The sequence below is a fragment of the Balaenoptera physalus genome, assembly GCF_965194825.1.
Source record: "Balaenoptera physalus genome assembly, chromosome: 15".
Lineage (NCBI taxonomy): Eukaryota > Metazoa > Chordata > Mammalia > Artiodactyla > Balaenopteridae > Balaenoptera > Balaenoptera physalus.
This window is the reverse complement of record NC_138894.1, coordinates 79,428,553-79,453,377: the sequence shown is the minus strand read 5'-3', so window position 1 is coordinate 79,453,377 and position 24,825 is coordinate 79,428,553. Positions and strand designations below refer to the sequence as shown.

Here is a 24,825-nt window from a genome sequence, read left to right as displayed (position 1 = left end):
AGGAGCCTGGTTCCTATTATTGGAAAATGGCATTTAGAGACCACAATCTGTACACAAGGGATGCCTGATTGCTATGGCTCTTGTTTCTAGTCCTTCCTAATGGACAGAGCTAGGAAATAACTATTTTTTTAAAAGAAACATCAAGAGTTTCAACTGATATTTCCAATTCAAATTTAGGATTATAGGGTTTTAACGTAATTCCTTTGAGTTTATATATATATTTCCTGAAAATCATGGCTTCTAATGATCTTAGTATACTTGTTTATTTGATTTAATCTATGCTATATTCATATAATTGTTCCAGAATACAATTATTATTAATAGTAACATGATCACTGAAAACAGTTTAAAATTTCATTGCTGTTCTTTTTTTTTTTTTTCTTATTTATTTTCATTTTGGATGATCTGTCCATTGGTGTAAGTGAGGTGTTAAAGTCCCCCACTATTATTGTGTTACTGTCGATTTCCTCTTTTATAGCTGTTAGCAGTTGCCTTATGTATTGAGGTGCTCCTATGTTGGGTGCATATATATTTATAATTGTTATATATTCTTCTTGGATTGATCCCTTGATTATTATGTAGTGTCCTTCCTTGTCTCTTGTAACATTCTTTATTTTAAAGTCTGTTTTATCTGATATGAATATTGCTACTCCAGCTTTCTTTTGATTTCCATTGCATGGAATATCTTTTTCCATCCCCTCACTTTCAGTCTGTATGTGTCCCTAGATCTGAAGTGGGTCTCTTGTAGACAGCATATATATGGGTCTTGTTTTTGTATCCATTCAGCAAGCCTGTGTCTTTTGGTTGGAGCATTTAATCCATTCACGTTTAAGGTAATTATCGATATGTATGTTCCTATTACCGTTTTCTTAATTGTTTTGGGTTTGTTTTCATAGGTCCTTTTCTTCTCTTGTGTTTCCCACTTAGAGAAGTGCCTTTAGCATTTGTTGTAGAGCTGGTTTGGTGGTGCTGAATCCTCTTAGCTTTTGCTTGTCTGTAAAGCTTTTGATTTCTCCATCGAATATGAATGAGATCCTTGCTGGGTAGAGTAATCTTGGTTGTAGGTTCTTCCCTTTCATCACTTTAAGTATATCATGCCACTCCCTTCTGGCTTGTAGAGTTTCTGCTGAGAAATCAGCTGTTAACCTTATGGGAGTTCCCTTGTATGTTATTTGTCATTTTTCCCTTGCTGCTTTCAATAATTTTTCTTTGTCTTTAATTTTTGCCAATTTGATTACTGTGTGTCTCGGCGTGTTTCTCCTTGGGTTTATCCTGTATGGGACTCTCTGTGCTTCCTGGACTTGGGTGGCTATTTCCTTTCCCATGTTAGGGAAGTTTTCGACTATAATCTCTTCAAATATTTTCTCTGGTCCTTTCTCTCTCTCTTCTCCTTCTGGGACCCCTATAATGCGAATGTTGTTGCGTTTAATGTTGTCCCAGAGGTCTCTTAGGCTGTCTTCATTTCTTTTCATTCTTTTTTCTTTATTCTGCTCCACAGCAGTGAATTCCACTATTCTGTCTTCCAGGTCACTTATCCATTCTTCTGCCTCAGTTATTCTGCTATAGATTCCTTCTAGTGTATTTTTCATTTCAGTTATTGTATTGTTCATCTCTGTTTGTTTGTTCTTTAATTCTTCTAGGTCTTTGTTAAACATTTCTTGCATCTTCTCGATCTTTGCCTACATTCTTTTTCCGAGGTCCTGGATCATCTTCAATATCGTTATTCTGAATTCTTTTTCTGGAAGGTTGCCTATCTCCACTTTATTTAGTTGTTTTTCTGGGGTTTTATCTTGTTCCTTCATCTGGTACATAGCCCTCTGCCTTTTCATCTTGTCTATCTTTCTGTGAATGTGGTTTTTGTTCCACAGGCTGCAGGATTGTAGTTCTTCTTGCTTCTGCTGTCTGCCCTCTGGTGGATGAGGCTATCCAAGAGGCTTGTCATTGCCGTTCTTTTTGTTCCTAGGATATATCCCCAAATAAGGACATACCACTCAAATTATTGTTTTTAATTTAGCATCACTTGAAATTATTCCTTTCTGTGTGGCTAACCTATCAACTGGAAACACAGTTAAGGATATTTCTTTAATTTTGCATTTTAGAGATTCTTTTTTTTTTACATTTTTAAGTTTGTTTTGAAATTATGTAAAACATTTACATGGTATCCAAATTAAATCTTCAAAACAGGGTACATTCAGAGAAATCTAGCTTCTATACCTGTCCCTTCCACCCTGTTTCCTCCTACTCCCTAAGGTAAACATTGGTTTACCTTAGTTTTTGTTTTATTCTTTTTTTCTTTTTTAATATTTATTTATTTATTTGGCTGCACCGGGTCCTAGTTTTGGCACTCGGGGTCCTAGTTGTGGCATGTGGGATCCTCGTTGTGGTGTGTGGACTCTTAGTTGTGGCATGTGGGATCCAGCTCCCTGACCAGGGATTGAACCCAGGCCCCCTTCATTGGGAGCGTGGAGCCCTAGCCACTGGACCACCAGGGAAGTCCCTTGTTTTATTCTTCTATTTTTAAACAATAAGCAAATATGTATAGATATGTTCACATATTTTCCTTTTCTAAGATAAAAATGTAGCATACCAAATATATTGTTCTGTATTTTGCTTTTCTCTGCTGAACAACATATTTTGGAGATTACTCTATAGCAGTTTATGTTCCTTTTTATAGCTACATCCATTGTGTGAATATACAAAAGTTTATTCAACAAGTCCCCTCCTGATGGATATTTGGATGGTGGTAGAGAGAGCTGAGATAGAGGAAATATGTTTGAATGCCCTGTGGCTGGAGGAGGAGCAGGGTGGGAGATGAGGCTGCAGAGATAGGCATGGGTCAGTCTATGCAGACTTGTTGGCCCTGTAAGCTTTTTATTATTACTCTAGAAGGAATGGAAGACTACTGAAGTGTATTAAGCAGGGCTGTGACTTGATTAAATCTGCATTTGAAGAGGTCACTTTTACTGAAGCATAGTGTGTGGGTTAGGAAAGATGAGTGAGTGTAGAGAAATCTTTTAGAAAGTATTGCAGTAGCCCAGGTGAAAGGTGATGGTGGCTTGGACTAGGGGAGATGGCAGCACAACAGAGAGAAAGGGAAAAGTGAACGGTATTTAGAAAATAAAATTGACTACTTAGTGATCTTTCCGATATGGAGCTATAAAAAGGGTATCATGCACGACCCCGAGATTTCTCACAACACCCCAAAGAGGCAGGCAGGTTATGAGGTCCAGATGGAGAAGCTGAGATTCAGAGCTAAATGCTTTCTAGGACCTCAGAGCTAGTCAATGCAGAGCAGCTGCTTGAACTCAGGACTCCTGAGTTAGGCTGTCTCAGCAACATTCTCACCTAAAGGCTTCCATTGAAAGAGGAGGAAAAACGGCAACAAATTGAGAGAAGGAAGGACACTGTAGAAATAGCTGGGCCTCACAGGAGAGAGAAGGAGGTATTGCTACAAAGTTGTAGGGGAGTTTATGAGGTTTCCCTTGGTGCTACACAGACTTTCTCAATCTCTGAGTGCACTAACCTCCCAAAGGGTCAGCAGAGAGTTCTGCTGCAAACCCCAGAAAACAGGTTTGATTTTCTTTTTTTTTTAATGTATTTTATTATTTTATTTTATATGTATATTTATTTATTTATTTTATTTTTGGCTGCGTTGGGTCTTCATTGCTGCGTGTGGGCTTTCTTGTGTTGTGGCACACGGGATCAGTAGTTGTGGCTCTCAGGCTCAGTAGTTGTGGCTTGTGGGGTCTAGAGGGCAGGCTCAGTAGTTGTGGCGCATGGGCTTAGTTGCTCTGTGGTATGTGGGGTCTTCCCGGACCAGGGATCGAATCCGTGTCCTCTGCATTGGCAGGCGGATTCTTAACCCCTGCACCACCAGGGAAGTCCCAAGGTTGATTTTCTTAAAACAAAACATCCCGGGCGGCTGCTGCTGGCCCGTCACTCCCTCCCGCCTCTTCCTGGCTCGGCTGGCCCCGGGCGCTGCCGTCGCCGCCGCCTCGCCGCTTCTCGGAGCCGCAGCCACCCTCGGCCTAAGGGGCGCGGTAGGTTTGGAAGAGGCTCAGCGACCCAGAGGAAGGTGGCTGCGAGTGCAGAGTGAGATCTGTTAGTGTCGCTCCCTCAGTGTTCCAGCTGTAGGTTTTAAAATGGAACACTTTGATGCATCACTTAGTACCTATTTCCAGGCATTGCTCGGCCCCCGAGATCTCAGAGTAAAAGGATGGTTTCTTCTGGACAATTATATCCCTACTTTGCTCCATCCTATACTTGCTAATTGTGTGGCTGGGACCAAAATACATGAAGAATAGGCCGCCGTTTTCTTGTCGGGGGATTTTAGTGGTGTATAACCTTGGACTCACGCTGCTGTCTCTCTATATGTTCTGTGAGTTAGTGACGGGAGTATGGGAAGGCCAGTACAACTTCTTCTGTCAGGGCACACGCAGTAGAGGAGAAGCAGACATGAAGATTGTCCGCGTGCTCTGGTGGTACTACTTCTCCAAGCTCATTGAGTTCATGGACACCTTCTTCTTCATCCTGCGCAAGAACAACCACCAGGTCACAGTCCTGCATGTGTACCACCATGCCTCCATGCTCAACATCTGGTGGTTCGTGATGAACTGGGTCCCCTGTGGCCACTCTTATTTTGGTGCCACACTTAACAGCTTCATCCACGTCCTCATGTACTCGTACTACGGTCTGTCGTCCGTCCCTTCCATGAGGCCGTACCTCTGGTGGAAGAAGTACATCACACAGGGGCAGCTGCTACAGTTTGTGCTGACCATCATCCAGACCAGCTGCGGGGTCATCTGGCCGTGCGCCTTCCCTCTTGGTTGGTTGTATTTCCAGATCGGATACATGATTTCTCTGATTGCCCTCTTCACAAACTTCTATATTCAGACCTACAACAAGAAGGGGGCCTCCCGGAGGAGAGAACACCAGAAGGACCACCAGAACGGCTCCGTGACAGCCGTGAACGGCCACACCAGCAGCTTTTCTTCCTGGAAAACAATGTGAAGCCGAGGAAGCAGCATAAGGACTGAGGCCCGAGGATTGACAGCCTCTGAGCCACATTGTCTGATTGTAAGCACAAATGGATTGTGCCCAATGCTTGTTAACAGCTGCTGTAACTAGTCGGCCTACAATAGTGTGACTCACGTAGGACCTCTTCCATCAGTTCCAAACCCCTAGAAAATGTAGACAGATTACCCAAGTAGGCATAAGATTTTTAACATTTCTGGGCTCTCACCGACCCCTGCGCTAGACTGTGGAGGGCGTGTTGTTGTAGTACACGACACTGCTGTTGCCTTATTAGTTATAACATGATAGGTGCTGAATTGTGATTCACAATTTAATAACACTGTAATCCACACTTTTTTTTTTTTTTAACTGTAGATCATGCATGTGATTGTAAATTTGTATAATGGTGTTACAGTAGAGAAACACACATGCCTTAAAAGTTAAAAAACAGGGCCCAAAGCGTATTAGTTTAAATTAGGGTATGTTTCAAGTTTTTATTCATTTCTAATAGCTCTGTTCAGAAAAATCAAAGACCATGATTTATGAAACTATCGTGTGACACATAGTTTCAAGTGACTTGTACATGTGAAATCGGCACCTTCAGTTTTGTAATATTGGCTTTATATCAGGCAGGTTCAAATCTAGTGGAACAGTCAGTTTAACTTTTTAACAGATCTTATTTTTTTATTTTGAGTGCCACTATTAATAATGTAAAAAGGGAGGGGGGGTTCTAAAGCAGTCTTGATGAAACTTAAAATATATATTCTTTGTCTTCAGGATTTTAGGAAGTGTGTAGGATGAGTAGGCCGTTTTAAATTTCAGAAGTGCTAAGTGTTTTTATACAGGAAACAAAGCCCATTTTGCTTTCCACTTGTGAGAGAAGATTTATACTTTTCAAGAGAGATGATTAAATGTTTACCATTTGACAGAGTCCCATAGATGAGCAGTGGGGAACTGGTTGCCAGGGTCCAAATTTGGGTTGATTTCTGGACTATTTGTTTTGACATAATAAACTTCCTTTGAAAATGTGCCTAGCTTACCAAAATGAATTAAAGGTGGGGAAAGGACCTTAGAAAAATTTAAGGTAAAATTAAACAGATAGCTGCAGCATGAGAGAACTGGGGAATTGGATAGAGATGGTTTGTTTAATGTAAATCTAATAGCACCTGTAATTTTTTTATCCTGCTTCAAATCTAAAGATTTGTTTAGAAATACTTGTTTAAAAATAAGACTGCTTATCATAAAATCATGTCTCATACCCTAGAGGCAGTGGTCAAACAGATAAGGACTGTTGTGTGTGTCATTTTAAAGTGTTGGAATTTAGCCTCTGAATACCTTCTCCGTTGGAGGAAAAAAACATTCACTGAACCACTCATGACACATCTGAGAAGGTCATTGACAATGTGTGAACGAATTGTTGGTTTGATATTTATGTAAATATCAGTTTATCATGCTTTAATTTTGCACATTCATATTATAGGGAGCCAGTTGGTTCTCTTAATTAGTCTTGTGGGATTTCTGTTTGGAAGGAGTCACAGCATCTGTTTACATTTACCTTATCAAATCTAGAATGTGTATATTTGTAAATGTATGTCTTCCTAGGTACTAGTTTGCGAATGTCTTTACGTATTTCAATACAGAAAGTATAACATTCAATAGTGTGCTGTCAAAGTGTGCTTTAGCTCATCTGGATATACCCACAATGTTAAATAATGTCTAAACATTAATCATTAAAATGTTTTTGATTAAAAAAAAAAAAAAAAAAAAAAAAAAAACATCCCCTGCTCCAACCCCTTTTTGTCAAAATATAAATTTTGGGATTGGGTGGTAATTTTCAGATGAACTGGTTGCAGTGGCAGTATTCCACAGTCCTCTACGTCTCTGGCCTCTAAAGGGACTCCCCAAAGGTTCATGTTTTAGCAGAACAAGAAAGATCTTCTGTGTTAGGAATGAGGTGGAAGCATGTGTCCCAGAAACCCAACTGATGTGAGGGTACAGCTGCTGCTGCTTATCCTGAAAGGTAAATGGAGGTGGGGCTATAATCTCTCCCAGATGTCCTCTGAAGGGTTCTGTGCAGTTCTGCTGAGTCACCTTAACACAGCAGTTTCTGTGGTAACCAAGCCCAAGCTAGGGCAGCCCAGCAGTTCAGTGGTGACTCATGGTTCTGGAATAGCCTAAGGGCTGACCTTTCCCTAGAGAAGCCGGGGCAGTCCACCTCTGGGTACTGTGCCAGCTTCTGTCCCTGCATGACTTTCTCTGGGCTCTTCCTCCCCTCTCTCCATGGGTACTCCATCCTGAGGTTGGCGGGGCGAATCCCAGGAGCAGGGATTCAGGAAGGCTCTAGGAGAGGAAAAGGCTTGGAGTCCGCTTGGTGGAGTTGCCTGTTTGGTTACCTGCCCCTGCCATCTTCCTGGGCATATGGGCCCAGGGCATCCATATCGCTCAGGGCTCAAGGCATTTCTTACTCCAGGCAGTGGTTTTCACACTTTTTTATTTGCAAATAGACAAAAATCCTTTTCAAAAACTATGTGTCCCCTCTCACAGTTTTAAGTTGAGATCTAAAATATTTCACCTTAACTTTAAGTAGTGCAAAAGATATGATTTCTGGTCATAAATACTGAATTTAAAACTCTTATATCAGGCTTTTAAATGTGTGAAGTGGAATTCAGATTTCAGAGCAATTTGATACCATAATCATCCACTAAAAAGTACCCAAACAAGTTCTTCTTTAAACAGTTAGAAGTTTTAAAATTTCATTTTTCTTCCAATATTTATATTTTCATTCTACATAAGAATTATATCCTGCTATATTTTATGCTTTATTGATCATTCTTATCTGCAACAAATATATGTAATCTGACATTAGTTTAAAATTTTATTTTCTGTGACCATAGGGCTATAAGTGTTAAATTTCTTCTGGATTTAATTATCATTACAATATTATTAGTGCACAGCTGATCAAAACAACATTATTTTAAATTATTTTTATGTTATTTAATAAGTATTATTTCAGGGGAATTTCCTGGCAGTCCAGTGGTTAGGACTCTGTGCTCTCACTGTCGAGGGCCTGGGTTCAATCCCTGGTCGGGGAACTAAAATCCCATAAGCCACATGGTGCGGCAAAAAAAAAAAGTATTATTTTAAATATTAGTAATTATTGAACATAAAAAGTAAAATTTTATTGGACCGTTGGTGAAGCTGAATTTTTCCAAATAATTATTATATCTATGGATGGATATTAATTATTGCTAGAATGAGACTGGGCTCAACGTTAATTTCTTTCTGTTTTTCATTTTTATGGACAAGCTCTGAGAAACCTAATTTGCATAAATTAGATGGGAAAGAAATTTCATTATAGGAATGTCAGCCAATTATTTGAACACCTCTGAGTTATATGATAAAAACCATATAATGATCTATCATCAAAAACTATTTTCAGTTATCTATTAGCTGGCAACTTAATTAGGTATTCCTTCAATTTTGTTGAAAGCAAAGATTTGGAAACCACTCAACCTGTAAAGGATTAGTTACCCAGTCATAAGTGTCATTCCGGTTCTCAGCTTCTGGGATTATGCCAACAAAGCTTTGCAAAGATTTATCAAATGATTATTAATTATTTCTGCTACTTTTTCACTTAGAGGCACTTTATTTTTATTTATTTATTTTATACATTTATTTTATTTATTTATTTTTGGCTGCGTTGTGTCTTCGTTGCTGTGTGCGGGCTTTCTGTAGTTGCAGCGAGCGGGTCCACTCTTTGTTGCCGTGGGTGGGCTTCTCATTGCGTTGGCTTCTCTTGCTGTGGAGCACGGACTCTAGGCGTGCAGGCTTCAGTAGTTGTGGCTCACGGGCTCTAGAGCACAGGCTCAGTAGTTGTGGCGCCTGGGCTTTGTTGCTCCGCGGCATGTGGGATCTTCCCAGACCAGGGCTCGAACCCGTGTCCCCTGCATTGGCAGGCAGATTCTCAACCACTGCGCCACCAGGGAAGCCCCGAGGCACCTTGCTTAAATTGATATACTCAGGAGGATATGGAAAGTAAAAGTGTTAATTCAAATACACTTTTGCTAAGACAAGTTTTTGGACCAAATCCTTTTACCTTATCATGTGCTTTAAATATATTTTTATTAGGGGAGGGGAGGGGTAAGTTGGGAGATTGTGATTGACATATACACACTACTATATATAAAATAGATAACTAATAAGAACCTATTGTATAGCACAGGGAACTCTACTCAGTACTCTGTAATGACCTATATGGGAATAGAATCTAAAAAAGAGTGGATAACTGTATATGTATAACTGATTCACTTTGCTGTACAGCAGAAACTAACACAACATTGTAAATCACTATACTCCAATAAAAATTAATTAAAATAAATACATTTTTATTAATATTTTGGAGTTGTAGACTTAACCCATTTATGAAAAACATCTGTGACATTCTTATTGGCAAAGCCAGCCATCATTGTTTTAAACTAATCAGCCAAGTCAAATTACTTTGTATCAGAAAAGATTTCTCATTTTTCAAGTAATCTTTTTTTTTTGGTGTTTTGGCCACGAGGCATGTGGGATCTTAGCTCCTCAGCCAGGGATTGAACCTGCACCCCCCGAATTAGAAGGTGAAGTCTTAACCACTGGACTGCCCCGGAAGTCCCTCAAGTAATCATATTAATTCACGTCCTTATGATAACTGTCTTGCTTCTGAATTTTAAGAAACATAAAGACAGGGAGTCTTTCTCTGCTAGATGAATTATATGATACAAAGATTTTCACTGTTCCTCAGTGATGCTCTTTTTGCAATATTCTCTTGGGACTCTTCTTCACATATGATGTATTTTTGACACTGGAGGATGGAAGAGGTCATTAAATTTAAAAATATTGAGAATTTTCCTTTCCTTTCCTTCGGCACCCTGCAGTTTTTACCCTCCAAGCCAAGCATCACAGTAAGATTGGGGCTGGATGAGAGTAGGCCTTTCTTTTGTATACTGGGAGAAAGGCGGTTGGAGATGGGAGATGGAGGAGAAGAACTGGCATTACTGCTCAATCACAGCAGATAAATTTTAGGAAAGTACATATGGAAGTTGAAGATCTGGGAAAAATGAACCCCTTAAGTCCATTCATGCCTGTATGTGCCATTTAAAGTCTTTGTGCACTACCAGGACACATTTCCCTTGTTTGGAGACTGCTGTTTCAGAAGATCACCTGCTCCCTGGTCACTTCCACAGGTACTGTGTCGCTACCATCAAAGGGTCCCTTTTGTGGGTCCCCATGAGTAGCTAAGCCCAACTGGAACTTTGTAGTGAGAACTGTAGGAAGCAACTGGACCGCCTTACATAGGAGGGTTCCAGACAATGAGGCATTTGCCTTGATGAGGTTTATGAAAAAGGCTCCCACTAGGCACCCAACAGTGCAGTGTGTGTGTGTCTGGGAAATGCTGGTGAGTAGCCAAGAGGCTTCATGTTGGCCTTTAGTACTTTAGAGATCACTGTGATCCAGGGTCAGACCTTCTGCCTTGTAGGCTCAAAACCCCAGCTTGTCAGTATGTGGAGAGTAGGTGTACAGTCCACATAACTAAGTTACAACATTCAGATGTCAATGTGCTAATTTAAAAGGAGAAATCATTGGCAAGAGGACTGACCCCAAAATCTATAGGTAGATCTACATGGAAAGCCAAATGGTGAGCGAAGATTCTGGACAAGGTGGAATGATTGAGATGAATTGAATGTTTAATACTTAATCTGAGATGAATTGAATGTTTAATACTTAATCTGGCTAAGACAGCAAGATATATCCACCTCTATACCTGGTACAACCTTGCCATTAAGATCAGAAGTGATATAATAAAATATATTTAGCCTTTGTCCCTGGTTCCTGGCAGAGAGTTCCTGAAACTCTTGGAATTTTGTGAATGATAGGAGTGTCTTTTGTTATTCATGCTAATGAGGGGCTGGATATCTTTAGAATGGGGGCTAGTCACTAGTCGATTAGATTAGAAGGTTGAAATTTTCAGCCTCAACCCCTGATCTCTGGGGAGGGGAGAGGGACTGGAGACTAAGTTCAATCAGGTGGCCACTGACTTAATTATTCATGCCCACTAATGAAACCACCATATAAAAACCCTGGAACAATGAGGTTTGGAGAGCTACCTGGTTGGTGAACACAATGATGTACTGAGAGAATGGTGCACCAGATCATGGAAGCTCTGAGCCCGTTCCCCACCTCCGGTACCATGCCCTAAGTATTTCTTACATTTGACTGTTCCTGAGTTGTATCCTTTATAATAAAACTGTAATCATAAGTATGGCAGTTAAGTTCTTTGAGTCATTCTAGGAAATTATCAAACCTGAAGGGAGGGTGGTCAAGGGAACCCCCAAATTTGTAGCCAAGTCAGAAGTGTGGGTAATCTGAGGACCTGGGAGATGTGGCTGGCTTCTGAGGTGAAGGCGGTCTTATGGGGCTGAGCCCCTTCACCTGTAGGGTCTGCACTAACTCCAGGTAGTTAGTGTCAAAATGGGACTGAATTGTAGGACACCCAGTTGCTGTCAGAAAGTTGCTGCTAGAAAATACCAGACAACTTGAATTGTTTGCTCAAAGATCCTCCCACCTGGAATGGCCCAACCAGCCTTTGCTCCCATGACTCCTTATCTAGGCTTCCCTGGCTGACCAGCTTCCACTTCTTATGGTTACATCTCCCTTCTACACACATCAGCATGTTCAGATGTTCTAGTCTTGTGGGCCTGAGTGCTATCCTTTGCATGTCTCTGCTGTAGTCCACTCTGTTTTGATAATATAATGTGACTTTAGCCTGAAGCATTGATAGCCCAGCCTTCTGTTTAGCTCTGGGCTTTGGCATGCCTGGACTCCTTTGGAGTTGTATCTAGAAGTCCCCAAATGTTTCCTGGCTTGTCCTGCAAACCTCATGAGTATCTCTATATCGTACAGGAGCAACTGTCCAATGTCACCATGATGTAGCACTATCTGGATTCAAATAGTAACCTGCCTCTCTGGTCGCTGACTCAGCCAGTTCAACTGACTGCATTTCCTCTCTTTCTCATTTACTGAGGCACTTGGTAAGATTGCCTCAGACCCAATCCCACAAGCATAGGAAACATGAGTTAACAGCTGAATTACATATAACTCCCTCCCCGCCCACCTACTCCCACAAAAAACCCTGCCTCTTATTAACCATGGTGTAAAACTTCTCTGTTAACAAAACAAAACAACAACAAAACTACAGAGAGCTGTAAAGTTGCTCATACTCTGACCCTGAAACTCCACTTCCAGACCTAAGGAAATAATCAGAGACACAAAGAATTATGTAAAAGTTGTAAACTGCAGTGTTATTTATAAAGTGAAAAAGTGGATATAACATAAATAACAAAGAGGAATACTATGTGATATGCAAAGATTAAAATATTTTCTAAGCAATTTTAAATGAAATACAAGATTTTATAACATTATGCTATATGAACAGGGTGGGTTGTCAACCATCTGTGTTGATGATTTAGGTTAGGTTAAAATGTATATATTATGGTCGCCACTCCCCTGGCTGGCCCGACAAGACGCGCCAGTAGCGCGGCACCGATTCCTCTCGGGCTCGTGGGCGCTGCTCTGAGCAGCCGTCACTCTTTATACCAGAAAGCTGGCAGGCACTACGGGGAAAAAACAAAACAAGAAGAAAGTGGAGGAGGTGCTAGAAGAAGCGGAAGAAGAATATGTGGTGGAAAAAGTTCTCGACCGTCGAGTGGTAAAGGGCAAAGTGGAGTACCTCCTATAAAGTGGAAGGCGTTCTCAGATGAGGACAACACATGGGAGCCAGAAGAAAACCTGGATCGCCCCGACCTCATTGCTGCGTTCCTGCAGTCACAGAAAACAGCGCACGAGACAGATGAATCAGAGGGAGGCAAGCGCAAAGCTGATTCTGATTCGGAAGATAAGGGGGAGGAGAGCAAACCAAAGAAGAAGAAAGAAGAGTCAGAAAAGCCACGAGGCTTTGCCGGGGGTTTGGAATCAGAGTGGATTATTGGAGCTACAGACTCCAGTGGAGAACTCATGTTCCTGATGAAATGGAAAAACTCTGATGAGGCTCACCTGGTCTCTGCCAAGGACGCCAATGTCAAGTGCCCACAGGTTGTCATATCCTCCTATGAGGAAAGGCTGACGTGGCATTCCTACCCCTCTGAGGATGAGGACAAAAAAGATGACAAGAATTAACTCTCCTGAGTATCAGCCCCTGTCACATCTGACTGTGGGTTTCAAGTGGGGAAAGAAGGAGTTCTACTTGTCTTGACACCGTAGAGGGGGCTTGAGAAGATGTCCTTTGAAGAGCCAGTATAGTTTCTGTGCCCTAAATTCACTAAATTTCTTTAAAGCCGCTCCATGCTGTATAGTTTGCACACCCATCCCAGTGGAGGGGAAGGAGGGTCAGTGTTTCAAGGCAACTCATTCTGAACTTTGCTGAGAAAACCAAAGGGCCTTCTATGAAGGACAAAACTTGCAGAATGGGATGTGGGAGAGTAAAAGATATTGTAGATCTTCAAAGAGCATCTCCACAACCCACAGCCTTCTTCCCAGTAGTGTTAACTCTGCATTTTTACAGTGTAGCATGTATGTAGTTTTTGGCTATTTCTGGTGTATTATTTGGGGTGGGAGGGATGGGGTGGGAAAGAAGGGAGATGGGTTAGGATCATTTTTCTTAAAATTTGGGGCCTGTCGGGGGGAAATGGTAAAACAAAGGAAAGAACAACTAATGATGATTTGGTTCTGTGTCCATAATATTTCATCCTTTCAAAAAATGTCATTGGCAACCTACATGAGGACTGTGAGAGACTGTTTAAAAGCTGTGAATGCCTGAAACTTAGAAGCCAAGGTGTTCCCTGCCTGAGCTTAACGCTGTTCCCAAAAAGCATTAAGCTTTGGTAACTTCTTAACTTTCCAGTTAAGAAGTTACCAAAGCTGCCATTTGGGGGATGGAAACTGGTTGAGAAGGAAAAGTCTTATTGGAGTGTGTACACAGGCAGATCATTCTGTCTTAGAGGTGCTAATTCTTGAAATTGACAAGAAAACCCTTTCTTTTCCAATTTTGAAGTTAAATATATCAGCTTCTCCATCCAAGCCACTGGCTGAAGTATTTGGGGAAGGGCAGAGGGTGGTATAGGAGATGGGAGAGTAGGCAAAGACAAGGGCCGGTGCTCTTAGGGTGGAAAACTCTTGGAGCCTCTGTTTTTTGAACTTTGAAACCATTGGTGGCAGGGTTCAGTCACTGACAGCACAAGTTCACTGAGTCACTTCAAGAGTTGAATAATTTCTGAAGCCCTGGTCTCAGGAGAAGATTAAATTTTTATACTGGGGCAGTGGTTCACCTTAAAACAAAACAAATTTTTTTAATCCTAAGAATTAACTAAAACCCCAAATGCTGTCTTGAATCATGAGATCCATCAGTTCTTGACATCATTTAGACCTGCATCTAGAACTGTTGTAAAATCTTTTTAGGCATGTGTTAGGTTTCTGTGAAAACTTTTGTTTAAATGTTAAACTTCATACCAACACTGTCAGTTTTTGTCTTAATAAAACTATAGATTTATATTAAAAATATGTATATATTATGTGCACTGAAAAAAGACTGGAATAACAAAAACTATCAACAGTTGTTTTCATTTAATGTGAAATTATGAGTAACTTATTTTCTCAAGTGTTTTTATGAGTGTATATTACTTTTGCAATCAAAATTATAAAAGTTTCATATAAGTACTGTTTATACCGCAGCACTGCTTGATGTCCTTTGAGTTACCCTGAAGAAAGTAGCCTTTTCTCCTTTGGCCCCATCCATCTTCCCAGTTTCATTTATCATTCTCTCATACATACTATTTTCCAGCCACACTGAACTTCTCACCATTCTTTTCACACAACAGGAACTTGCATATGCTATTCCTTAAACCTGGAATGCTTTTTGCTCTCTTCTATACTTACTTATTCTTCCAGATTCACTTCAAACGCATTTCAGGCTCCTGAATGCACAGTTGATCGCTTCAGGCTTTACAGTTCTTTTTTTATATCTGTTACAGCATTTATCACATGGTAGTGTGACTCAATTATAAATTTTCTTCACTAAATTGTAATCCTATCTGCAGTGGGGTGTATATACTATTTACTTTTGTATCAACAGTACCTAGCACACAGTAGGCTACTCAACGAATGCTAAATAAGTAAATTTTAAATGTACTTTTACCTCTAACTCAGAAAAGAATCAAGCAGCTGAACAGATAAATGAATGAATGGACTAGTGGTCAGCTTGACCACCCAGAACAAATCTGTAGTTCTCGGCACCCAAGCTCAGAAAAGGAATTGTATTGGAGGTAAGCTCCTTGAAAGGATGTTATACAAAACCTGAAAATGGGAGAATTTCATAAACATTAACAAAAGACACTTTGCCTCAGATAGCATGCTTTTGGAATTCAGAAAACTGCATGATAATGTCAAGAAATGCCAGTGGCCTATGGTATTCCCTCCCTAGGGACACTTGGAGGCTGTATAAGCAGACTGGCCTGGGGTTGCTATTAGGAGAAAGAAAGATGCACCATGGCCAGAAATGATCAGGGTAGAATCCTGAATTTTCAAAATAGGTTATATATACTCTCTACCCTCATTGTTCTGATCATCACCCAGGAGGTGACCAAGAGGAGATGAACCCTTTCTGGGGAAGGTTGTATTCATTGACCACACTAAGTTGCGTGGACTAGGAGGAAGTGAGGGAGGTGGAGTCAGGAATCTTTTTGAGTTGATTTTTGGGAAGACCTTTCCAGTGCTCAACAAAATCAGATGCCTGCAGATGGTGGGGAATGCGGAATGTCCCTCAGATACCTTGATGAATGGCCTGTTGTTGGGTGGTCTTTACATTGGTTCCCCTTTTCCCCAGGTCCCACAGGGGTGATGTGGACCAGATAGATGCCACACATGCAGTGAGCTGCACTCTAGGACAGGAACACTGAGTTCAGGGAATCTACCTCTTTCAGAGCAAGCAGTAAGCAAGCTTGCTCTTGGTTCTGAAGGGAGACATCACTTCATTTTTCAGGGTGGCTTCCTGCAGCATAACCCTGAAATGGTCTGCATGAAGAGTGATTAGGGCCTTGTATTCTTGGCATACCCAGCAAGATGTGTGGGAATACAGAGACTCATGGAGGAGTCTCCCAACAGATATGCCCTGTGAAACTATCAATGCCTCACATTCATGCCAATGACCAACACTAAAAAAAAAAAAAAAAAAGGAACAAATGAAGTGGACTAAGTAATTCCAATTAAAGAGGATCTCTTGAAATAAGAAAAATTGCTTCCTTAACTCATTCTTCCTTTTCAGTATCTTCTGCCTAGTATTTTTCAACCACAATATAAGGCATTACTTTTTCTTTAGGATGTATAGTTTTCTTCTAAAATCATAAAAGCTGTCTTTCATAGTCCTCTGATGACTTAATTTCCTTTTCTTCTTAGATATTCTCCTGAAAGAAAACAGAATATGGTTATTACTTATGAACAGTACATTATCACAATATGATTCATTCATTTATTCCATAAACGTTCGTAACTACCATGTACTAGGCACTGTGCTAAGTACTTGGAGATACAAGGATGACTGGATAGTTAAGACCCAATCCCTGACTTCAAGGAGTTCATTGGCTATTAGGGTATATATATATATATATATATATATATATATATATATATATATGTATATATATATATATATATATACACACACATATATACATATATACATACACACAATGCTCCTAGAATCTTTCATAATAAAAAATTTTAATAGTTCTTTATTTCCCAAATTTTCTATAATTGTCATGCATAATTTTTGAAAGAGAAAAATATAATTAAAAGAAAAACAAGTCAAGGAAATAGAAGTAATGAGACATGAGGGAATTCCCTGGAGGTCCAGTGATTAGGACTTGGTGCTTTTGCTGCAGTGGCCCAGGTTCAATCCCTGGTTGGGGAACCCGCAAGCGATGTGGGCGCAGCCAAAAAAAAAAAAAATTGAGACATGAGATAAGTAACTGGCTCCTGAGTGGATATCAGCCTCATCCATCCCTCATGAGCATTCAGTCACTTCCAGGATAGCCTATCCCTTCCCAGAGTAGTGAGATCTTAGTGGAATGATGTCAGCCCTGTCCTTCTAAATAACACACATTCTTTGCAGTCTCTTGTAGCCCTAAGCACTCTTTAGTGCCAGCCACAGAATCTACATTACAGTGGTCAGGCAACTTCTCTGGTCTTCTCCACAGGATACCTGGGGAATTAGCCCTGGGCCACAGCTGATAGGATAGAGTCTGGCCTCTTTAGAGCCTAATTGCTCATCTTCCTGGCTTCCTTTTCTGCATAGCTTTAATTCGATAATTAGCCCAGATATACAAGTCTCCGTTCTGTCCTCCTGCTCCTGCCCTACTCTACTGAAACTGAACCTCCCTTAAATCCTGACACCTGCTCAGGAAAGATCCTCGGTGGTTGTAATTGCCTGTTCCTCCCATGTTGGAGTTCACCCCTCCTGTTCGGTGCTTCCTAAGTTGTGTCTTGCCTACGCTCAGTCCTATTTGCTCCTAGAATACCTCATTGCCAGCTGTGTAGCATGGTTTATGACAGTCCATGCCAGGGAACTATTTATGACAACTGTGAAGGTCTGTACTTATATACATTTTGTGTGTGTGTAGTTTCTGTGACAGTAGTTAATTTCTCAATTAATCCTTTAAGATTCAGCTGTCTGAAAAATGGTATAGATGATCTTATTTGCAAAGCAGAAATAGAGACACAGATGTAGAGAACAAACTATGGGTACCAAGGGGGAAAGGAGGGGGTGGGAGGAATTGGGAGATTGGGATTGACATATATACACTATTGATACTATGTATAAAATAGGTAACTAATGAGAACCTACTGTATGGCACAGGGAACTCTACTTAATGCTCTGTGGTGACCTAAATGGGAAGGAAATCCAAAAAAGAGGGGATATATGTATACGTATAGCTGATTCACTTTGAGGTATGGTAGAAACTAACACAACATAGTAAAGCAACTATACTCCAATAAAAATTAATTAAAAAAAAAAAGATTCAGCTGTCTGGAGCCCTCCCAGATTCTGCTAGGCAGAGGTCATTCATTTATCTGTTCATCAAACATGCATTAATTTCCTACTCATCATTAGACACTGTTTTAGGGACTGGATTAAGACGAAATTCTTGCTTTCTAGGGGCTCACAATCAAGGTAAACAAAGGACTCTAATGTCAGTAATAATAAAGGTATGCATAAAATACATAGCACAGTAGAGAGAAGCCCAAGATCTGATTTGGGTTTTCAATGATGATTAGGAATTTGCCAACTAGATGTGAAAGGGCAGGGACAGAAAGGTAAGATATTTCAGGCAGATAGGGCAGCACGTATCGTATAGAGGCATGGAAGGCAGAGACTATCTTAACCAGCTTTGATTTCCTAGTTTATTAGGATAGTGCAGTGCACATACATGTAGGTCGTCACTGAGAATTCGTTGAAAGAATGAAAGATTGGCTGCTTTCCTCACTAGCAGAAGTAGATAGAGGATTCTACTATTTCAAAGGAGTGTTCAAGCAACTCCAACAAAAACGTTTTTTTAGAAATTTAAATTTAGGGGACTTCCCTGGTGGCACAGTGGATAAGACTCTGCGCTCCCAATGCAGGGGGCCTGGGTTCGATCCCTGGTCGGGGAACTAGACCCCACATGCATTCTGCAACTAAGAGTTCGCATGCCACAACTAAGGAGCCTGCCTGCTGCAACTAAGACCTGGCGCAGCCAAATAAATAAATAAATAAATATTTTTTAAAAAAGTGACTACTAAAACTGCTAAAAAAAAGAAATTTAAATTTAGATTAAAAAATCTAAACAGATACAATTTATCGTTTATTAAGCTCAACTCTCATAGATATAATTTCCCAGTTAGTTCTACATTAGATCTTTATTTAAAAACATAGAGACATGGAAGGGGAATGCAGCAGATACCAATAAGCCTGGCTCACAGTAATTTCTTTTTCCATAGAAAATCCTTTTATAGAGGATGGCCCCCAGCAACTACATCTCTGCTTTTTTACCCTGCCCTTCCCACCTCCTAACCCCAGCTGACTGATATAAAGGTAAACTATATGACCTAAGACTTGTCAGATCAGGGTTCTAAAAGAAATTAAGAGATAGGATGCAAGGCTCGACCCTGACACCACCAGGAAAGGAGGCAGTCTGCAATGGGATGGAACAAAGCTGACCCTCTTAGGAGAGACTAGCGAAGAGTTCTAGCAGTGTTCCAGGCCCTGGAATCCATTCTCCTTGTGGCTCAGCTGCACTCTGTCCTTTCACCGGTTATATAAGTACCCCGGTACCCTCCCTATAAATTCCTCCTTTCTACCCTAGCTGGTTTGATTGGGTTACTTGCAGTCAGAAGACTTGACTACCACAGGGAACAAAGACAGGCATTGGGAGCAAACTTACCCAATTTCTCTGTGGCTTCCACACAGACACTAGGATACATGCCCTCAGTGTAAGTTGCCACCAGAAGATACAGACGGGTCTTCACAACAACCACACCAGTGTTTTCCTGGATAAAAATAAAACAGAATGCCCTTCTCTTGGTTCTAATTACAGGACAAGAAGTTAGGCGCCAGCCACATTTTTCACCGTTTCCTGACTTCCATATTCATTATGTTTGTTTTTGGACTCTCCACTCTTCTTCACTAATTTAGCTGTCAAAAAGTTTTAGACTGTTGTAATAACAGCATGTGTATTCTGAAAAAAGCCCCCAAATTGATTGTAATATACCCCTATCCCAGTGAGAACAACAGATGTCATGGAAAGGAAATACATTTTGGAATTAGATAGCTCTGGGCTTGAATCCCAGCACATCCATTTTCTGCTGTATGACTATGGAAGAGTTAGTTAACCTGGTTAAGCCTCAGTTTCCTCATCTGTAAATGAGGCTACTTAGTTTATAATGTGGGTGAAGTGTGCCTAACCCATAATATAGGGCATCCAGAAATATGACTGTCATCCCCTTAATTCCTTATAGGCAACAGTGAACCAACAGACGTTTTAAGCACAAGAGTAATATCACTTTGTTTTTTAAAGAAGGAGAATGTAGAGTATGAGGGATAATTGCAGTGGAGAGAGACAGTTCAGGCAAGTTTCAGTTGATAAATTCTGGAATGAACATTTCTCAAAACCAGGCTCTCTGTTAGTACTTTCTTTTACATGTTCCTTCCTGGCACTAGACTGCTATCTCAAACATTGCCATTGCAGTAACAGGCTTAGTCTGTTTTAAAGATAGGATCAGGAGAGGCACTGAAAATTGGAGTCAAATTCTTTTCTTAAGGTTTTTACAAATTTGTCTTCAAATCTTGAACACTCACACTCTTAGCATAAAGAGAATAGTCATCTGCCCGGACACATTTGTAGTCCTTCTCCTTGAAATACAATCCTTCTCTTCTGGTTTTCAAAGGGTTCTTGGCAAATCCATTCACAAGTGTTCGGACATCACTGGGCATTACCTGCGGAGGTTAAATAGACTAGAAGTTGGCAGCCTATGGTGGGCTGGCCAAATTTGTCTACCAGTTTTTGTAGGCCTGCAAACAAAGAATGGTTTTTACATTTTTAAGTAGTTGAAAAAAAAATCAAAATAATAATATTTTGTGATATGTAACAATTACATGAAATTCAAATTTCAGTGTTCATAAAGTTTTATTGGAACATAGTCACTCCTATTCTTTTGTGTACTGTCTATGGCCTTTACAGAAAAAGATTTAAACTCTTATGCCCAAACCTGTTTTTTTCTTACACTAAATCCAGGTGATGCTACACATAGGCTCTGCTCCTGGAGTTTGATGAGGGCTGCACTGTCCACATGCTTTGTTCCCAGGAGTGTATCTAACAGTAAGTTCTGCAAATGGCTCATGCGCCCTCAGCCCTGAAAAAGGGAACTGCAGTTGAAACGATCTGCTCTGGCTAGCTTTTATTTTTTTTTTTTTTTTTTTTTTTTTTTTTTTTTTTTTTTAAATTTTATTTATTTATTTATTTATGGCTGTGTTGGGTCTTCGTTTCTGTGCGAGGGCTCTCTCCAGTTGCGGCAAGTGGGGGCCACTCTTCATCATGGTGCGCAGGCCTCTCACCATCGCGGCCTCTCTTGTTGCGGAGCACAGGCTCCAGAAGCGCAGGCTCAGTAATTGTGGCTCACGGGCCCAGTTGCTCCGCGGCATGTGGGATCTTCCCAGACCAGGGCTCGAACCCGTGTCCCCTGCATTGGCACGCAGATTCTCAACCACTGCGCCACCAGGGAAGCCCTGGCTAGCTTTTAAAAGCCCTGTGAATACAAATGTCCCTAAGACACCCCGGACAGCTTTAATATCAGCATGTGCACTTTGAAAAGATGAAGGGTGAAAATGGAGTTCCATCATCCAGTGCCCACCAATACTCAAGAGGAAAACAGAATCATAGGAAATCAGTTCACAGAGAGGCTTATGAGTTTGGAAAATCACAGCTCGTAATTTTCTATCTATGTCAATGGTTTGCATCAGAATCACCTAGGATTAAAACTAAAAAAATAAAAAACCTGATGAAATGGAGAACTACTGAAGTAAACAAGACTAAATGAGATATACTGGTCATGAGTCCTCACGTTGCTTTCCCGCTGACCAACATCAGCACCAACTATGGACACTGATCAATACCCCAGGGGACTAAAAACACCTGAAGGCACCTAAAGCGACATTTTCCGCTCAAGTTCCCAAGTCTTCTTGGGCCCTCCTCATCGGGACAAACTCCACAAACACTCGTCATTCCAAGGGATCCTAAGGGCAGGAGCCCCTAGCCCGCCATTCCCTTCGCTGCGATTTGGCCCACGGGGGTTCCCTGGAGCGGGGTTACTGAGGGCGAGGGAGCGTGTGTTAATGTCCAGTCTGGTTGGCTGCGGAGACGCACAGGAGGGGCAGAGGGTTTGGAGGATCGCGGCGGGCCAAACCAGGAGAAGCCCCCTGGCTCTCGGGAAGGAGCCCAACACTCAACCAAAGGCTGGCTTGAAGCGCATGCGGCGGTCAACGGACGCGGGGGGAGGCGGGGCGAGAGGGCGACGAGCCCAGCTATTGGCTGCGGCAGTTGCCCGTCACCGAGAAGCGCTACGGCTCCGACCGCAGACCACGACCAGCCCTTGGGCGACAGAGCTACGACTTTCCTGGTTTCTTTTCAGCCAGACGGGTCTGCGGTAGCGCACTTGCGCTGGGCTCAGGGACACAGCGGCCGAGTCTCCGGACCGGGAGGTCCCGCGAAATTCGGAGTCCTTCGGCCGCCTCGGCGGCGCGCGGGCTCCTTGTCCGCCGCGGCGGAGGGGTCGCGGGGTGCTCCGACCGAATCTCTGGACGCGAAACGTTCTTAATCTACCGCGGCGACGGGCGCGAGCTGACTGGGCCTCAGGTGGGACGGGCTCACTCTCCCGCCGCAGCCGACGACTCAGGCGCCGTGGGCTGTCGGGCCCGGCCCTGTCGTGGTGCCAGAGAACCGAAGGCCCTGCTAGTCGAGGGAGGGGAGCTGAGGTACCTGTCGCGGCCTGCAGCTTTTCCTCCAGGCCGGGCGGAGGCCACACGCACCTTGCCAACGGGGTAGGAGGGAAGGGGCGGGGTCGTGGGTGCTCCTCCCTCAGGCACGGGCTGGACGGGGCTGAGGGGCTGGGGGTGGCGGTTTGGGCCTGTCAGAGCTTGAAGACAAGCTGATTGTGTTCAAAAGCCCTTCCTTCCTTCTTTAAGAAGCCCATCCTGGGTGTGCTTCAGGAACCAGAAGGCTGCAACTCTGCCCACTCCGAAAACTGCAGATGCGACTCCTAGAGGCCAGGCTGAGAATTGCCACACCGGCTCCATTGGGCCACGTTGTGGGAAGCCTGGGATTCGAGGGGACGGCGGGTGGGTCTGGAGAGAGCTCCCCTGCTTAAAGGAGGCTGGCTCGGAAGACACGAGCAGAAGCCTGGGTGAAGGCCCCTCTCCTTAGGGAAAGCGTGGGTGTCTAAAGTTCAGAATCCGTTCCACGTCCGTTCACGGCCATGAATAGTGATTATTAATCAAATAGAAGGGAGAATAAATCTCAATTCTCGTTACTAAGTAAGCTAATTTTTTAGTTTTTCTAGGGGCTCTGTTATTTGGACCACAATGAAAAGTTCAGACAATGATGATGTGATAACTGACAGACTTCCCAAGCTCAAGAGCTCAAACGAATGGCTGGAGCCTCAGCCACTTTCCTTCATGGAGGTACAGTAGTAATGGCATTCTGAAGTTTATACTTGGGTGGTTGCACTGACAAGTGGTCTGTGCTAAATATATTATTCTCTGTGTTTTCTATTCTATTCTTTATTATCCCTTTCTTTCTATTAAGCTTGTGTTTACTTTGCTCTCCATTTTCAGTTTAACATGGAATCATAGGTCATTGCTTATATACCTTTTCTAGTATAACAAAGTTATAAAGTTTCTCCTGAAGCACTGCTTTAACTGCATCACCCAAATGTATATATGTTGTGGTTTTGTTTTTTTAGATTCTTTTTTTCTACACAGCTTTATTAAGGTATACTTGATATACAATAAACTGCATGTATTTGATGTGTACAGTTTGATAAATTCTTAGCTATGTATACACACATGAAGCCATTACCGCAGTCAAGACAGTGAACATATTCAATACTCCCAAAGTTTCTTCATTGTGTCCCTTTGTGAGTGCCCCCTCGCTGCCTGCTTTCTATCACTATATTTTATTTTATTTTTCTTAAATTTTATTTTAATTTTTTAAATTGTTTTTTTTGAATTTTATTTATTTTTTATACAGCAGGTTCTTATTAATCATCCATTTTATACATATTAGTGTATACATGTCAATCCCAATCTCCCAATTCATCCCACCCCCCTCCCACCACTTTTCCCCCCTTGGTGTCCGTATGTTTGTTCTCTACATCTGTGTCTCTGTTGCTGCCCTGCAAGCCGGTTCATCTGTACCATTTTTCTAGGTTCCACATGTATGTGTTAATATATGATATTTGTTTGTTTCTTTCTGACTTACTTCACTCTGTATGACAGTCTCTAGATCCATCCATGTATCTACAAATGACTCAATTTCATTCCTTTTTATGGCTGAGTAATATTGCATTGTATATATGTACCACATCTTCTTTATCCATTTGTCTGTCTCTGGGCATTTAGGTTGCTTCCATGTTCTGCCTGTTGTAAATAGTGCTGCAGTGAACATTGGGGTGCATGTGTCTTTATGAATTATGGTTTTCTTTGGGTATATACCCAGTAGTGGGATTGCTGGGTCATGTGGTAATTCTATTTTTAGTTTTTTAAGGAACCTCCATACTGTTCTCCATAGTGGCTGTATCAGTTTACATTCCCACCAACAGTGCAAGAGGGTTCCCTTTTCTCCACACCCTCCCCAGCATTTGTTGTTTGTAGATTTTCTGATGATGCCGATTCTAACAGGTGTGAGGTGATACCTCATTGTGGTTTTGATTTGCATTTCTCTAATATTAGTGATGTTGAGCATCCCTTCATGTGTTTGTTGGCAATCTGTATATCTTCTTTGGAAAAATGTCTATTTAGGTCTTCTGCCCATTTTTGGATTGGGTTGTTTGTTTTTATGATATTGAGCTGCATGAGCTGTTTATATATTTTGGAGATTAATCCTTTGTCCGTTGATTCATTTGCAAATATTTTCTCCCATTCTAAGGGTTGTCTTTTCGTCTTGTTTGTAGTTTCCTTTGTTGTGCAAAAGCTTT

General features: G+C 41.6%; 2 protein-coding genes and 2 pseudogenes across 20 annotated transcripts in view; 3 read left to right on the top strand and 1 right to left on the bottom strand.

The window, feature by feature from the left end:
• Positions 1 to 3,914: 3,914 nt before the first annotated feature.
• On the top strand, positions 3,915 to 5,897 carry LOC309644086 (very long chain fatty acid elongase 5 pseudogene; annotated as a pseudogene). Its single transcript, XR_014268626.1, has 2 exons — positions 3,915 to 4,035; positions 4,098 to 5,897. The product of XR_014268626.1 is annotated as a very long chain fatty acid elongase 5 pseudogene (transcript).
• A 4,573-nt stretch (positions 5,898 to 10,470) lies between these two features.
• On the top strand, positions 10,471 to 15,242 carry LOC309643483 (chromobox protein homolog 1 pseudogene; annotated as a pseudogene). The gene is made up of 2 exons: positions 10,471 to 10,552; positions 12,633 to 15,242. The product of its transcript is annotated as a chromobox protein homolog 1 pseudogene (transcript).
• Positions 15,243 to 15,374: 132 nt separating this feature from the next.
• Positions 15,375 to 20,976, bottom strand: PFN4 (profilin family member 4; the record flags this gene model as incomplete). 2 transcript variants are annotated; one of them, XM_082427529.1, is made up of 4 exons in its annotated part: positions 15,375 to 16,505; positions 19,521 to 19,626; positions 20,435 to 20,572; positions 20,860 to 20,976. In XM_082427529.1, the coding sequence occupies 4 exons, from the start codon at positions 20,974 to 20,976 to the stop codon at positions 16,477 to 16,479; spliced, it is 390 nt and encodes a 129-aa protein (XP_082283655.1). In that variant the 3' UTR covers positions 15,375 to 16,476. The 2 variants fall into 2 exon arrangements, with proteins under 2 accessions (XP_082283655.1, XP_082283654.1); XM_082427528.1 differs by lacking the exon at positions 15,375 to 16,505 and having other exon boundaries at positions 19,181 to 19,626.
• The window catches only part of LOC309644088 (protein FAM228B), a 33,855-nt gene continuing 29,897 nt past the window's right edge, over positions 20,868 to 24,825 (top strand). For 3 of the 16 annotated variants that reach the window (XR_014254228.1, XM_082427507.1, XM_082427508.1), the window contains exons 1-2: positions 22,107 to 22,672; positions 23,182 to 23,311. Coding sequence is in view for 12 of the 16 variants with exons in the window: in XM_082427507.1 (XP_082283633.1) it covers positions 23,213 to 23,311 (99 nt within the window). In the remaining 4 variants the exon portion in view is untranslated. Of the gene's footprint in view, positions 20,955 to 22,106; positions 22,673 to 22,949; positions 23,062 to 23,181; positions 23,312 to 24,825 lie in introns of those variants that run through there. The other 13 variants (XR_014254225.1, XR_014254226.1, XR_014254227.1 and 10 more) reach the window with 9 other exon arrangements.